The 14,932-nt window shown below is 39.8% G+C and overlaps 1 protein-coding gene across 1 annotated transcript in view; it reads right to left on the bottom strand.

Annotated features, from left to right (window-relative positions):
• DOCK5 (dedicator of cytokinesis 5) overlaps positions 1-14,932 on the bottom strand; it is a 244,156-nt gene that overhangs the window by 26,530 nt on the left and 202,694 nt on the right. Inside the window, exons 38-42 of the mRNA XM_074195275.1 lie at positions 14,476-14,595; positions 11,916-12,005; positions 9,653-9,757; positions 6,851-6,992; positions 1,821-1,902 (exon numbers count right to left, since the gene is read on the bottom strand). Of these exons, the coding sequence (XP_074051376.1) occupies positions 1,821-1,902; positions 6,851-6,992; positions 9,653-9,757; positions 11,916-12,005; positions 14,476-14,595 (539 nt within the window). The remainder of the gene's footprint in view (positions 1-1,820; positions 1,903-6,850; positions 6,993-9,652; positions 9,758-11,915; positions 12,006-14,475; positions 14,596-14,932) is intronic.

A 14,932-nucleotide genomic window follows, 5' to 3' on the forward strand; every position in this document is an offset into this window, starting at 1 on the left:
TCTAAGGCAAGATTTGAATCCAGGTCTTCATGACTTCAGCTCCACAGCACCACCTAATTAAGCAAAATATGCTGCTTTTCTAGACAGTAATTTTCCTTCATAAAGCCACAGACTCAACGGAATGTCAAGGCAGCAAGAGAGCTTAGAGATCTTCTACCCAATTATCAAAAGAAGAATGATAACAATAGCTGTTCCTTCCACAGTGCTCAAAGGTTGGCGAAGTAATTTATAAATGTTCTTTCATCAAAATTACCATGACACTGGGATTATTTTGTTTTACAGAAAAGAGTTGAGGTCCCAAGAGGTTTAGGGACTTGTCCAAGGTCACATAACGAATGTATCCTTTACCCCTTAGTTTGAAGTGTACCCAACGATATCTTGTGCATGTCTATCTAATACAGTTGTCACAGAATCTTGATTTAATTTAATTATTTTGAGTTTTACAATTTCCCCCTAATCTCACTTCCCTCCCCCCACCCCACAGAAGGTAGTCTGTTAGTCTTCTTATTAATTTGATAGTTTTTTGCTTTCCATTTTATTAATTTCTCCTTTAATTTTTAGAATGTCTAATTTGCTATTTAATTGGGGGTTTAATTTCTTCTTTCTCCATTTTTAGTTGCATATTTATTTAGTTCATTGATTTCCTCTTTCTCTCATTTATTTGTTGTTTCATTATTGTTGTTATCTAGGATGAAATAATTCTTTCTATAATTTGTGGTTTGATCCACTCATTCTTTAAAATGAGGTTATTTAGTTTCCAATTAGTTTTGGGTCTCTATCTCCCTGGCCCAGTTTTGCATATGATTTTGGTCAGTCTGTTAGTCTTTACACTGTTTCCATGCTGTATGTTGATCAAAGTTGAATGTGCACAGCATCTTGAATAAAAGAGGCCATTTACCCTAGTCAAAGGAAGTTGGTGGGTCATGAAGTGAGACAGAGCGATAGCCAGCTTGGGCTGTGAACAGAGAAAGGCCTCATCACATGGGGCAAGACTTTGCCTGATTATGGATACAATGACCTGGATGAGAAGACAGTCCCACAGGAGGGAGGGGAGCAGATGGGTTGGGGTCCACTTTGGTGCTGAGGACTGAGATCCAAGAAAATGGGTGTATGCCTGGACATCTCCCACAGAATAAAGTCTGTTTTATTGAGTGACATACAAACTTTAATATACATATACATATATACATATATGCCTATACACACATATAATAGAAGCAGTGTGACAAAGTGGACAGAGAGCTGACCTCCGCCTCCACAAGACCTGTTTGACATGTTTGGATGCTAGCCCTAGTGATCCTCTCAGTGAGTGGTCACATCGAAGGAGCTGATTGGCATCTGTGGAGGGAGCTTTCCTACTAGGAGTTCCCATAGTAATGAAGTCACAAGTCTAATCTCAACCTCACACGCAGATGTAATATATAAATATATTGGCACATCAATCCTGTCCTTTTTTGATTCTACCATTTCCCTTTGCTTTGTAACCCACACCAAACCACTTTTTATTCTCCTAAAGAATATAATCTACTTGATGGCAGAGACTGACTCACTTCTAAGTTTGTATTCTTTGTACTTGACAGTGGCTTGTGATTCAATTCAATAAACATTCATTATGTACCAACTGGATACCTGAAAATAATAGATACCCAACAAATAGATACTGGATAGATGCCCCCTTTGGTTCTGCATGCTTGGGGGACTGGGGGGGGCTTGCTAGCCAGTTCTGTTTGGCTTGGACAACCTTGGCCCTTCCAACTCAACCGTGCCATCTTATGATTTTCAGCAAAGGGGACTGCTGGACTGGTTTTATAATCACTTACTTCAAGATCTGCTCTGGTACAGGTTTGTCCTTGTAATTTGGAGGGAGGTTCATCACGGGTTTCACCGTGAAGCATTGCATATCTGAATCTTCAGTCAAGGAAGCAATGTGTAGGCTGGTCCTTCCATTCATCTCCCATGCCTCCATATCCACACATAGCCATTCTGTAGCTCCCCCCCCCCCAGTAATAGGATAGCTCTATTATTCATGACCAGTATACCTTATTAATCAACCTACCTCCAGAGTTTGTGGTTAGCAGTCTTGTAGATAGCCCTGGTTTGAAAACCCCAAAGGAGAGTTAGGTAGCAATAAAACAACAAAGAAAAATGGTGTGACCTATTATCTTCTGGATAAACCTTTCTATTAGTATCTAGAATTAGAGGAGTGACTTCCCCACCTTCTTGGGGACAGTAATAGCCCAAGGACCTCAGTCCAGAGAAACACTGAAGGAAGAAGAGGGCCGACACCAGAGACACCACTCTAGCTGAATAACTGTGTTTCAGCGGATCTCAAGGAAGACCCATGACGTGTTGACAAGTCCTTCCCACCTGCTCTCCCCTCCTTCACCTTCCTAGGGTTCTTACACTTTATACCTTGCCCAGACATGTATCATCAGTCCAGAAACAGTGACCTCCCTGCTGCTTATCCATTTTTCATCTTTGTGCATTTTTACTGTTGGTCCCCCATGCATAGCAATCCTTTCTTCTTCATTGTCCTTTCCTGGTTTCCTTCCAGTCTCCACCAGGAAACCTTTTCTAATTTTCTCCTTAATTCCTTAATAATCCTTCTGTGTGTAGTTTGTGTGTAACTGGTTGACTGTTGTTTCCCCCATAAGACTGTGAGCTCCTTGAGGGCAGGAACAATCTTTAATCTTTCTTTATATTCCCAGTGCTTAGCACTGTGTTTTAATAAATATTTATTGACTAATTGACAATGTTATGGTACTTTACATATACTGTTTCTTTAGAGTCTCATAACAATACTATAAAGTTGGTACCACAATAGGAGTTGGGCTCATTTTACAGATGAGAAAACTGAGGCTAAAGAAAGTAGTATGATTGGCTTTGTTTATTCAATCTGACATGTCCAACTCTTTGTCATCCCATTGGGGGTTTTCTTGGCAAGATACTGGAACTCATTTTACAGATGAGGAAATTGAAGTAAACAGGGGGAAGTGACTTGCCCAGACACATCAGGTAAGTGTCTGAGGCTGGATCTGAACTCAGGTCCTCCTGCTCCAGGGTTAGCACTCTGTCCATGACTCACTTAGAGTCACATACCTAGTAAGTGTTAAGAGATTGGATTTAAATTTGGGTCTTGACTCCAAATCAAGTACTCCAAAACCTCTACCCACAATGTCTCTTAAGAAGGCTCATTAACTTAACCCCACTGGCTTACAAAAAAACCCCCAACTAATAAAAAGAAGGCTCATTAATTGAACATTTTATTTCTACCACCCAGATCAAAGCCCATTCCTAGAAGCTTTCCGTGAAGAGAGACATTTATTAAATACTGACTGAATCAAGCATGCGGGAGACAGATGGAGACGTGGGGTAGTTCCTGATCTCAAGGAGTTTCTTTTCTGATCAGATGAGGCAATGTATATAACAGGGTTCAGCTGCAGGGTGGGTGGACCGGTCTAGTGACCCCTAGAGTCTAGCAGCTGGGAGGATGGCAAGACAAAGGGGTCAATGGTCACTTCTCCTGGACTGTGAAATACCAGGTGGTCCCTACTCTTCAAACCAGGGTCACTGAATTTTGGAGTCTGTCCTAGGGGTGATGAAATCTTCCCTTTGGGGCAGAAAATGTATCAGAAAATGCTAACACATTATTACAGGCTCAAATGAGCTTGGGGAAGCAGTAGGGAGTGGATCAAGACTTACTGATAGCCAAGAGTCATTACATATGAAAGCAAAGAGTCTGAAGCTTTGATTCAGATTTCAGGCCACAGCTGCTTTCATTCAGAAGTGAGTGGGAAGGAAAAACATAGGAAACAAATCTGCTTTTGGTGTATTTCAGGGTATGTTCTGAAGAGTTTTAGAGAGGACCATCCATTGAGCTAGTTTGGGCTAAGTTGAATTGTAATGAACTGACAAGTGGGAAGCATCATTGGTTCCTTTTTTTTTTTAAGAAATAGTCTATTTATTTATTTATTTATTTATTTATTTATTTATTTATTTATTTGTTGGTTTGTTTTTGGTTTTTGCAAGGCAATGGGGTTAAGTGACTTGCCCAAGGTCACACAGCTAGGCAATTATTAATGTCTTTGGCCGAATTTGAACTTAGATCCTCCTGACTCTAGGGCTGGTCCTCTATCCACTGTGCCACCTAGCTGCCCCACATTATTGGTTCTTATGCTTTTTTCAGTCTGTAGATGGATTTGGTTGAGTTCAAACACTCAATCTTGATTGAATGTCTATTTGTACTTCTGTTATTCTACCCCTGAGAACAAATGGGAAGACACTAATGAGGGACTTCAGGACACCAATGACTCTTTCAATGAGCTCCCTCCAATCTCATCAATGTTGAAATCCTTGCCATGTCCTCAGTTAAGTTTACCAAAGGGGGCTACCCAACATGTCAGAGGTCTTCCTTGAGTTCACCTGATATCACTGAATTCTTTTGAGTTATCACATTTTTAATGGGGCACTAATATTCCAATTACATTCATATACAATTTGAGTAGTGATGCTCCAATCTATGTTTGCTTTGTTTCTTCCCCTCTAGGGGACTAGTAGGGAAGGGTTGTGATGAGCATGGGGGGGAGGGGGCTTCTGTTCACATACAAAAGTGATTTCTGCTCATAAACTAGTAAGAGAAGGGAAGGGTATATAAGCTTTCACATGGCAATGTGCTAATGATTTTCAAATCATATGATTTTCACTATTATCTTTACAAGGAAGGTGCTGTTCTTATTCCCATTTTATTGAGGCAGACAGCAGTCAAGTGACTTGTCCGCGGTCATTTAGCTAGAAAATGTCTGAGAACAGATTTGGATTCAGGAATATCTTTTGGACTTCAGGTCAAAAGACAACTGGTGATCACATGAACTTGTGATAAATCATCAGTTGAGCTATCCTGTTAGATCTAAAATGACCTTCGAAGCAGTCTAAGGCAATGAGACAGAGATAGACTCATTGAAAAGTTATAACAAAGAGAGCTCACCAGGTTCACTCTCCTTTGGCTTTTTTTTTAGGTTTTTGTTTTAAGGCAAATGGGGTTAAGTGGCTTGCTCAAGGCCACACAGCTAGGTCATTATTAAGTGTCTGAGACCGGATTTGAACTCAGGTACTCCTGACTCCAGGGCCGGTACTCTATTCACTGCATCACTTAGTTGCCCCTTAAGTTCACTCTCAATCTTCTCTATTGGTCCATCATCCCATATCCCATCCTCACTGGGGTCTTCAAAGCTCTTTACTGGTCCTTTATCTTATTTCTCTTTACATTTTCTATCTCAATAATTTTATCAACATCACTGAGTTTGATTATTATGTCTATTTGGATGATCCTCAGACCTAGCCACTCAGCCTTGGTCTCTCTCTTCAACTGTTCAACAACCTGGGTGTGTTTTGTAGCCATCTCAAATTCAACACATCTCAACAGGGATTAAGCCTTCTGCTGCTCAAATCTGCCCTTCATCCAAGCTTTCCTGTTTTCACTGAGGGAAGCAGCTCCCTTCCAATCAACCACATTTGCAGCCATGGAGTCATCTCATACTCTTCACTTTTCCTCACTTACCATATCTGATCTCTTCAGTCTTTTTGTTTTAGGTTTTTGCAAGGCAGTGGGGTTAAGTGGCTTTCCCAAGGCCACACAGCCAGGTAATTATTAAGTGTCTGAGGCCGGATTTGAACTCAGGTACTCCTGACTCCAGGACCAGTGCTCTATTCACTGCGCCACCTAGCCGCCCCTCTTCAGTCTTCTTTATCCAAACTCCATTACCCACTTTGAATCCATTTCCTTCTCTCTACTCATAAAAAGCTCTACCTTAGTTAAGCCCCCATTATCTCCCTTCTATAATTCTGTCCTGATTGTTCTTCAGGTTCCTTTTCCTTTTCCAATTAATTTTTCCATACCTACTGAAATATGCATTCTAAAACATGTCTTATTACCTTATTCCACTGCTTAGGCATCTTTAGTAACTCTCTATTGTCTTTCTTTTACATCTGGGAAGGTTTTTGAAGGCTAAAAGTGGGGAGTGATTAAGAAACTGTTGGTGAATTTTAGGTGATCATTCTTAGAAATTATTCAATTTTGCTCAAATATCTGGAGGAAGATAGGATAGGCATCCAAGGGCCTGTGATTTTAATGCTATATGGAAGGCCCAGGTGAAGAAACTCCCTCAACCTGTCCAAGTGAACCATCTCTGTACCTTAAAATTATGTAGTGTGGCCTAGAGCATTGAGAGATTACCAGACTTATCTAAGATGAGATGTGTCTGGTACCCTGCTAGGCTGAACAAGAAGACCTGGTTAGTAATTCTCCTTCTAGGATGGAGAACATTTGAGTTATACTTGGAATTTCAAAGAATCATAGAATCTGAAAAGTGGAGTCTATTTAGTCATTTTTTCCCCCATGATGAGGAAATGGAGGCTTCTGTAGGTTATATTGGCCCAGTCCCAGATAGCTAGGGTTGATTGAAGACTAGATTGAAAGCCAGAACTTCTGGCTCCAAGTGCTGGACTTTTTCTCCCATCTGAATCCAACTTCCATGTTGGTTCTTACTCATCATCTGTCTTCACTAAAATAATGTATATATTTTATAGTTATTTATCTGTATACATTGTATTTTTGCCAGCAAATTCCTTGAAGGCAGGGAAAGTTTTGTCTTGTCTTTGTATCTTTGGTACCTAGTGCATTGTCTGGCACACAATAAGGACTTAATAAATATTTAATGAATGAAAATGAATCTAATTATCAGAGCTCAGATATTTTATATAAAGGGAAACTGAGAGAGAGAACTGAGGCAAGTGGCTGATGATCGCAGGGAACCTCTTAGTCTAGTCAACTGAAAGCCATAATAAAGGATACGTTGTTTGGGAGATGATTTGATATCTTCTCCTGGAGGAGTTGTACTGGTCATCTTCTCTGCATTGGGAAACTGAGTCAGCAGCTTCAGGTTGAAGTCTTCTCTCCGTTCATACTCTTTTCCTCGATAGATGAAGATTTTATTCTGGATGTTCAAGGAAGAGAAGAGAGTTAGAATAAAACTAGAACTAGAGGCAAGGTGCAACTGGAAAGGACAGATGTAAAATAAAGAGGAAAATATGCCAGTCAGTGATGAGGCAGCCAGGTGATGCAGAGGGCATGGGCCTGGGATCAGGAAGTTGTTGCCATTGAATTGTACTCTATCCACTGTACCACCTAGCTGTCTTGTAATGAAGCTGGTTTTTTTTTTTTTTTAGATGCAGGTTGGGTCTAACGCTAACCCATCTGGGAGAAGAACGATGACTCTCAAGGTCCCATCCAATTCCAATTTTTTGACTCATTGAGGAGGATTCAGAAATACCTGAGATATTTGGGGCTAGAAAATAGAGGATATTGATGGTGCCATCAAGGAAAAATATTAGACCAAGAGGCAGTGATGATACCATACAGTTGACTGGTTCCTATTACATTGAAATCACAAGTCTAATGGTTGCTACCTCTATCTCTATCTTTATTTACCTTGGAACAACTTCTAAAGATGAGAAAGTCTTCCCTTTGGGAAGACAAAGGAGTAGAAAATGTTGAAAAATTAAAATTGGGTCATTCTTTCTGGGAGATTTTAGACCCATGGAAATTCTTTGCAGACTTTCTAAGAAGCAAACCATATGGAAACAATGAGTGTCAAGTTCATTTTTGGGAGACTGGGTCACTGATAAATCTTGATTCTCCTGAGAGAGAAAGGTTTTGAGTGTGGGCAGGTGATGGATTATCATGCCAGTCCATTACTGGAGTTGTCCCAATCTTGCTCAAAGTGAGTCCATAGAAGGTCCCAATATTCAATTACAAAAAGCAACCATTTTTATCTACCTCTGAAATAGACTACAGAACATTAAATATGAAAAATGATGACTGTTAGTGCTTCCTTTCTAAAGAGACTTTGGGGTTTATTTTACATGTACTTACAAAGACACATGTGGTGTCTCCTGATAGAATGCAAAATTTTTTTGGGGGGATATTCTCCAGTGTCTATTTACTGCACACAGTAGGTAATTAATCAATGATGATTAGCAGGTTAGAGACTTGTCTTAGGACCCTTTCTTTTTAAACTCTATTTAATAAGACTTTAATAATGCTGCTGCTGTTGCTGCTGAGGATACATGAGACTTCTGATTTCAAAGTAATAGGAAACTCCCAGGTGAAGAAACTTTATTTACTAGTATAGTTCATCACCTTCTCAGAAACTTAGGAATTGCCTAGTGCATGGAGAGATTAAGTAACTTGAACCCAGGTCTCATACATATTGTGGGTAAGAGGTAAGATTTAAAAGTGGGTCTTCTGGCTTCAAGGATCTGCATGTCCTATATCACGCTGTTTATCATAATAATATGATAAAAAAAAAAGGACAGCTAAGTAGTGTGGAGGATAGAGCACTGGCCTTGGAGTCAGGAGGATGGGAGTTTGAATCCAACCTCAGACACTTGCATTTACTAGCTGTGTGACCTTGGGCAAGTCAGTTAACCCTGATTGTTTTACATCCAGGACTTTCTTCAATCATCCTGATTCATATCTCACCACTGGACCCAGATGGCTCTGGAGGAGAAAGTGAGGCTGGTGACTTAGCACAGCTCCCTCTTCCTCAAATTCAATTCATGTGCTTGTCATGGCATCACCTCCCTGATGTCATGGCCTTCTTTGAGAATGAAAGACAAGCCTCATCATGATCATGATATAAGATAAAAGGAATCATTGATTTAGACCTCCCCATTCCAATTGGTGAGTTAGAATTCAAACTTTCCAATTTTTCAAATAAGGAAACAGAGGCAGAGGGAACCTAGATAGCAGTTGTCTGGGGTGGGATTTGAACCAGTCCCTTGACTCTGGAAGGCCTTGCTGCCTTCCAGATACGACTTTGAGGCAATTAATAATAATAATAATAATAATAATCTCATTGAAATTGAATTTGAGAAGCAGCCAAGAACCCTGAAAAACTGTGTTGGGAATTCTATATAGTCTTTAAAGACTTTCATTCAGAATTCAATTCAATTGTCATGCTAACTCTTATGAAGTAGGGAAGCAGGAAAGATCGAATTATTGCTATTTCTCAGATGAGAAAACCTAGTCTCTGTGATTTTAAATACTTGGCTAAGATCAGAGAGGAGAAGGGGCACAGCTTGGATCAGAAGAGCCTGTACTCCCACCATACCACACTGATTTCTCATTAAAGGTGTGAAAAACTCTGGGGAAATCAGTGTACTTTCCACAGGTTTTAAGGGAGTGGGTAGATTGTGTATTTTTAGCCAATTTCAGCCCAAGACCGAGGCCAAACTGTTTTCAATTTTTGTTAGAAACTGCATAAATAAACAAACAATTAACTGGCTCTCCCTTCTTTCCAGCCGGACATGGCAGTGGCCTGTTTTCTCCATCTCATTCCACCTGGGACACGCCATTTACTAAAAAGTTCTGCCAGAATGTTGGTGGTGTCTAGGGATAGGAGGTGAAGAAGGGGGTGGAGATGCTGGACAGTTCCGGAACTGTTTTTCTCCCTTACCACCCACATTGAGAAGGAACCACACTCAACAGATGCTAACACAAGGCAGTGGGGGGAGTGAACCAGGGATGATGAGAATAAACTCTTTTCAGACTTGGACATGTCGAGCAGCCTCAGAGTCCACTGGGATCTCTTACCCGAAGAAACGATGGGAAGCCTTGCCCATAGTAGCCGACAGCAAAATACTCTGGTTGGGGTCTCATTGCTTTAATGATGTTCTCATAAAATGAGGCTCTTTTTTTCTGAAATGAAAGAGAGAATGGAAATGTTGGTAGTAGGAATCGTGGAGCTTAGAGATCACACAGATAACTTTAGTGAACAAGGGGAAACAGAACCAAGAAAACCATTAATACCAAGACCATGGCAATGTCAATGAAGAGGACCACCACCACGAAGTAATCTGAGATCATTGTTACAAAATGACAAAGATACACTTGTTCCAAGAAGCCAGGAAAAGACTCCCACTCCATTCCTTTTTAGAAGTGGGGGGCAGGGGTCCATGGGAGTTACCCATGGCATATATATTAGATTTTTGTCAATATACTGATCAGTTGTGTTGAATTTTTTCTCTTCTTCCCTTGTAAAATTGTATTTATTATAATGGATGACTCTTTGGGAGAAGATAGGAGAATGGATACAGGGAGATATTAAATTGATATGAAATCAAAGTTTATTTAAAAAATAACGAATAGTAATGGAGTTTGGAGACTATATGGAGACTAATGTAATGAATTTCAAGGTTTACGAGCCACTTTTTATAGCTGCAAAGAAGTGAGGGGAAAAAGCAGATACTCAACAAGAGGGGAATGTCTAAGCAAGGTGTTAAATAAGATAATTCTGGAATATCACTTAGCAATATAAGCAACAAATAGGAAGAATGCAGAACCAAAACACAGTATACATGATGATGAGAACAATGCATCTAAACTACATAGATAGAATGGCATCTACACGCAACAAAGTGGAATTTTTTATGGTCCTAAAGAAAAAACCTAAGAAGAAAATCCCCTTTGGTCACCACCCTCTACTTTCATAGAGGTGAGGGATTATGGGAACACTGGCTATTATACCAGGTTTTGTTGAGATACCGGTTAGTTTTCTTGTACATTTTTCTCTCCTTTCTCATTTTTATTCTTTATTATTCACTCTCTCATAAGGAGGAGGAAAGAATTGTGTGAGGAATGTAGATATCAATAAGGTTTTATTTTTTAAAAGAAACAAAAAATTTCCCTTTCTTTTCTCTTTTTTAATTTTTAAATTTTTTTTGCCTTGTTAGAGTGACTTTCAGGGAAGGAAGGACACTGAAGAAAATTCTGATAACATGAAAAAAACCTCAAAAGCATCAATAAAAATTGATTTAAATAATATAAATAAAAAATGAAAAGATAGCAATAAAATTTATTTTCTAAAAAATGTAAATGAAGATGATAAAAACTAAGAAAACAAAACACTGTGTTTATAGTAAATGATTAAGACCCTGAGAAAGAGATGTCAGAGTGTATCTCTTTCCTTTCTTTGTAGACCATGGATGTGGACAGTGCATAAATCAAGGGACTTGGTTTCCTGTTCTGTTTTTTTAAATTTTAAAAAATTTCTTGATACAAGGACTGAGAAGTTGGGGAAGAATATATTTAGAAATGAAGGTGGTGAACAAAGCACAACTACTATTTCATTTGTGCTTCATCTTGTGAGATAGATTCCACATGTATTATTATTTCCATTTTAGTGGTGGGGAAATTGAGTTGCAGAAAGAACAAGTTACATACTTAAGCTAATAAGCATCTGAGGCTGGATTTGAACCCAGTTCTTCCAACTCCAAATCTAAAACCCTTGTTTTGCTTTTTACTAAGGATGAATTTTGAGAAAATAAACCAAACTAAACCAAAACTTTCCATGTATGACCAGTGTGGACTAGTCCTGCTACTTCCCTAATTCAGGCAATAGCTAAAGGTCTCAATGGAGACAAATGTTAGTCAGCAAAACCCGAGGTACCATCTTGCCTTAGACAATGACCAGCTGTGTGAACTTGGGTAAATCAATTTTCTTCTAGACTCATTGTCCTCATTTTGAAAGTTAAAATGAGCTAAGATGTTTGAAGCATTTTGAAAACTTCAAAGCATTATATAAATGCTAACTAGCACCCTCCTCCTTCAGAGATCTAAGCTTTGGGATTTTTTGGAGCAAAGAGGATTACCCTCAAAGGGTTTGAGGTTGACTGCCATTCTCATTTTCTGTCTCAGAGACCTTGTCACTACCAAAATGTTTCCCTAATTTTGAAAACATTTCAATGAAAACAAATCTAAGCAAGATCTTGAATGGGGGGGTCAAATGGAAGTGATCTGGTGACCCTCTAGAGCCTCGCCCAGAGACTGCCCATAGTTGACCTCCCCAGAGACTCACCAGGAGGTTGCCAAGCCCTTCATAGTCAAACACTTTGCTCTCGTAGGTCTCGGCCAACTCCTTGCTGAGTTTGATGGCTTTCTCCCACATCTTCCGGAAGATGAAGGTCATGATGGGATAGGAAAACAAGAGATGATTGTATCAGCTGCAAAAACCATTCATGAGCATCCAGGAGAAGCAGCAGGCCGACAGCTGGGTTGAGTTACTGCCGACATTCCTGGCTGCCTGGCTCTCTTGGATTGGCTTGACCCCTCGCTGACATGAGAGAGTTTCTATGTCTCTTGGCCACTTAACCAAGGAGGTGTCTTCCTCTACAGTCTGCCTGCCAGACCCTGAGGAACACCAGGCCTGCCATAACAATGTTGGAAAGAATTCGGAGGACAAGGTACAAGAGACATTAGAACCTGGACAGTGGCCAAGTCCATTTGATGAGAAAGCCAGATCTGGCTGAGTGAGTAAAATGACACACAGAGAGAGAACATGGTGAGACAGGAGCCCTGAGTTCTAATTCTGAATCCACTGGCCATAGGAGAATGATGATCTTCCCCTCAAAGATTACCTTATATCCTTTCTGTATGGAATTCCTATGCACTTCTTTTTATATATAGATTTATCCAATTAAGTATAAACTCCTGGAGGGCAAGGTCTGTTTTTACCTTTCTTTATAGCAGAAAAAATGCATCTTAATTGCTTTGAAAAATCTTAAAGTAAAAGAAAATCATCAGGTAATATACTATTCTCTACTAGCTGAGAGATTGAGGATAAAAGATGAGGCTGGACCAGAGATTTCATTGGAGTCGTTAGAGAGAAGCTTAGAGCAGTGGGCCAAACTTGAACATTATCTATGTTCTACTGTATTTTTATTTATTTTACAAGAAATTCCCCAAGTACATTTTAATCTGGTTCAGGCAACACTCAAGAAAATATATTTCAAGGGCTACATATTTGATGCCTCTGGTCTAGAACCCTGAGAGATGTTAAGATAGTTTGTGCCAAATGCATCTAAGACCCGAGCCCATGTCTTCCTCATTTCAATTTATTTATTATGTCATGATTCCTTCTCAGTATCAGGAATTACAGATGGAAGAATCCACATTCTTAATGATTGTTTCTCGTCCTGTTTCCTGGAGACCTAGTTTCAAAAACTGTTTCAGTCACTTATTGTCTGTATGACCACAAATAAGTCTGTAAGACTATTTAAGCCTCAGTTTCCTCATCTGTAAGATGGGAATGGCAAAAATTGCCCCAACTTTAGAGGGCTGTTGCTGGGGTCTCAACTCCAACTTTGCAAACTCTAAAACTTCATTAAAGCTTAAATGATTTATTTAGCCATAAATGTATTTTGAGGAGAATTTTGATAATGAAGAGGAAAATAATTTCTTTTTTTTTTAGGTTTTTGCAAGGCAAATGGGGTTAAGTGATTGGCCCAAGGCCACACAGCTAGATAATTATTAAGTGTCTGAGACTGGATTTGAACCCAGGTACTCCTGACTCCGAGGCCGGTGCTTTATCCAGTACGCCACCTAGCCGCCCTGAAAATAATTTCAAAGACACATTATATTGTCATATCAAATAGCTCTCCACTATCCTCTCCTCCTCACCACACACATACCTCTAGATGAATGCCAAACTGTGCGTGGTAAAGGAACCAAGCCAACGCTAACAAGAGAAGAGGCAAGTAAGGCTGGAGCCCCCAGAGAGTTGTCCTCTTGATATTAGTCAGACAAGAGGTTGGGAAGTGCAAAGGAGGAGATGGCCTGCTTCCACCTCTCCAGTGTCTCCAACAATCCTCATGATGCCTCTTTAGTTTCTTTTTGTAAGATACCAACAGCAACAGTTGACATTTCCTCATAGGGGCAGTCATAGGGGCATGGAGCTGACAGCTATCAAGGACCTGAGAAATCTTTGATGTCTTGCCACTCATTTTACAAAATGAAGAATCTGCGGCTTAAAAGAGGAAGTGGTCTATATAAGGACAAACATACAAAGTAAGTCATGTTCCCACTTTTTGCCAATGGGAGGGAAAAAAATAAACAAAACCCTGTGGATGTCAGTGGTTTTGCTCAGGCAATTTACTGAGAGAATGTCAAGCCAGAATTAGAACCCAGGTCTTCTGACTACGAGAAGAATGTCTTTGCACTTTATTCCCTAGTCTAGCTGCAGAGAGGTCTTTGGGTCACCTTTGTCCTCTCGAATTTGGCCAACTAGACCCAGGATCATGATCCCGCTGGCCTTTCTTCACTTCATTTCTTAAGGGATTTGTGTCACTTTTTAAAGACAATTTAGGGGAAAAAAAAACAAATAAAGAGGGTCTAGAGAAAAATCAAGAAATGAATGAAAATGAAAGAATGAATCACAGGAAGTCAGAAGAGTTGTTTTTCTTTTTGTCTTTGTATCTCCAGTCCTAAGAGAGAGCCCGGAAAGTCACAAATGCCTCATAAATGTTTATCTGATTGAATTGAATTATGGACCATCTGGTCCAAATCCATCAAGGGACCCAATGGAGAGAAGTAGCCATACCAGGACTTGAACCATAACTCCTTCTCAACAAGATACTCACTTTTCCTTTGTCGAAATATGAAATGATTTCTTGGTACAGCTTCTCTTTGAGCTCTTGCTGGGAATAGACCTGGTAGCTATCTCTCTGAAGCAAGTGGGGCACACAAGGTTTGTCTGACCACTAGAAAATAAAGGAAAAAACCAGATATATGAACCAATATCAAATAATTAGCACAAATTCAAAATGCTTGCACCCCCATGATGACTTCAACTGAGTTTTTTCCTCCAATGCTCCTTTAGTTAGAATCCTCTCTGACATCAGTGAGTTAGTTCCCTTCCCTCATTGATGAATTCATACAGGGCTTCCATTTCTAGGCTAGTCAGTCTTTATTTCCCTCTTTGCTATGCCTCTTCCCTTCTGAACCCCAATACCATGCCCACGTATGGCACCCTTTCGCTTTCAATTCCCTTTTGTGCTTTGTCTTCTTCCATTAGGATATACATTTCTTCTCTTTTTA

This window comes from Macrotis lagotis, chromosome 1, assembly GCF_037893015.1.
Source record: "Macrotis lagotis isolate mMagLag1 chromosome 1, bilby.v1.9.chrom.fasta, whole genome shotgun sequence".
NCBI classification, from domain to species: Eukaryota; Metazoa; Chordata; class Mammalia; order Peramelemorphia; family Peramelidae; genus Macrotis; species Macrotis lagotis.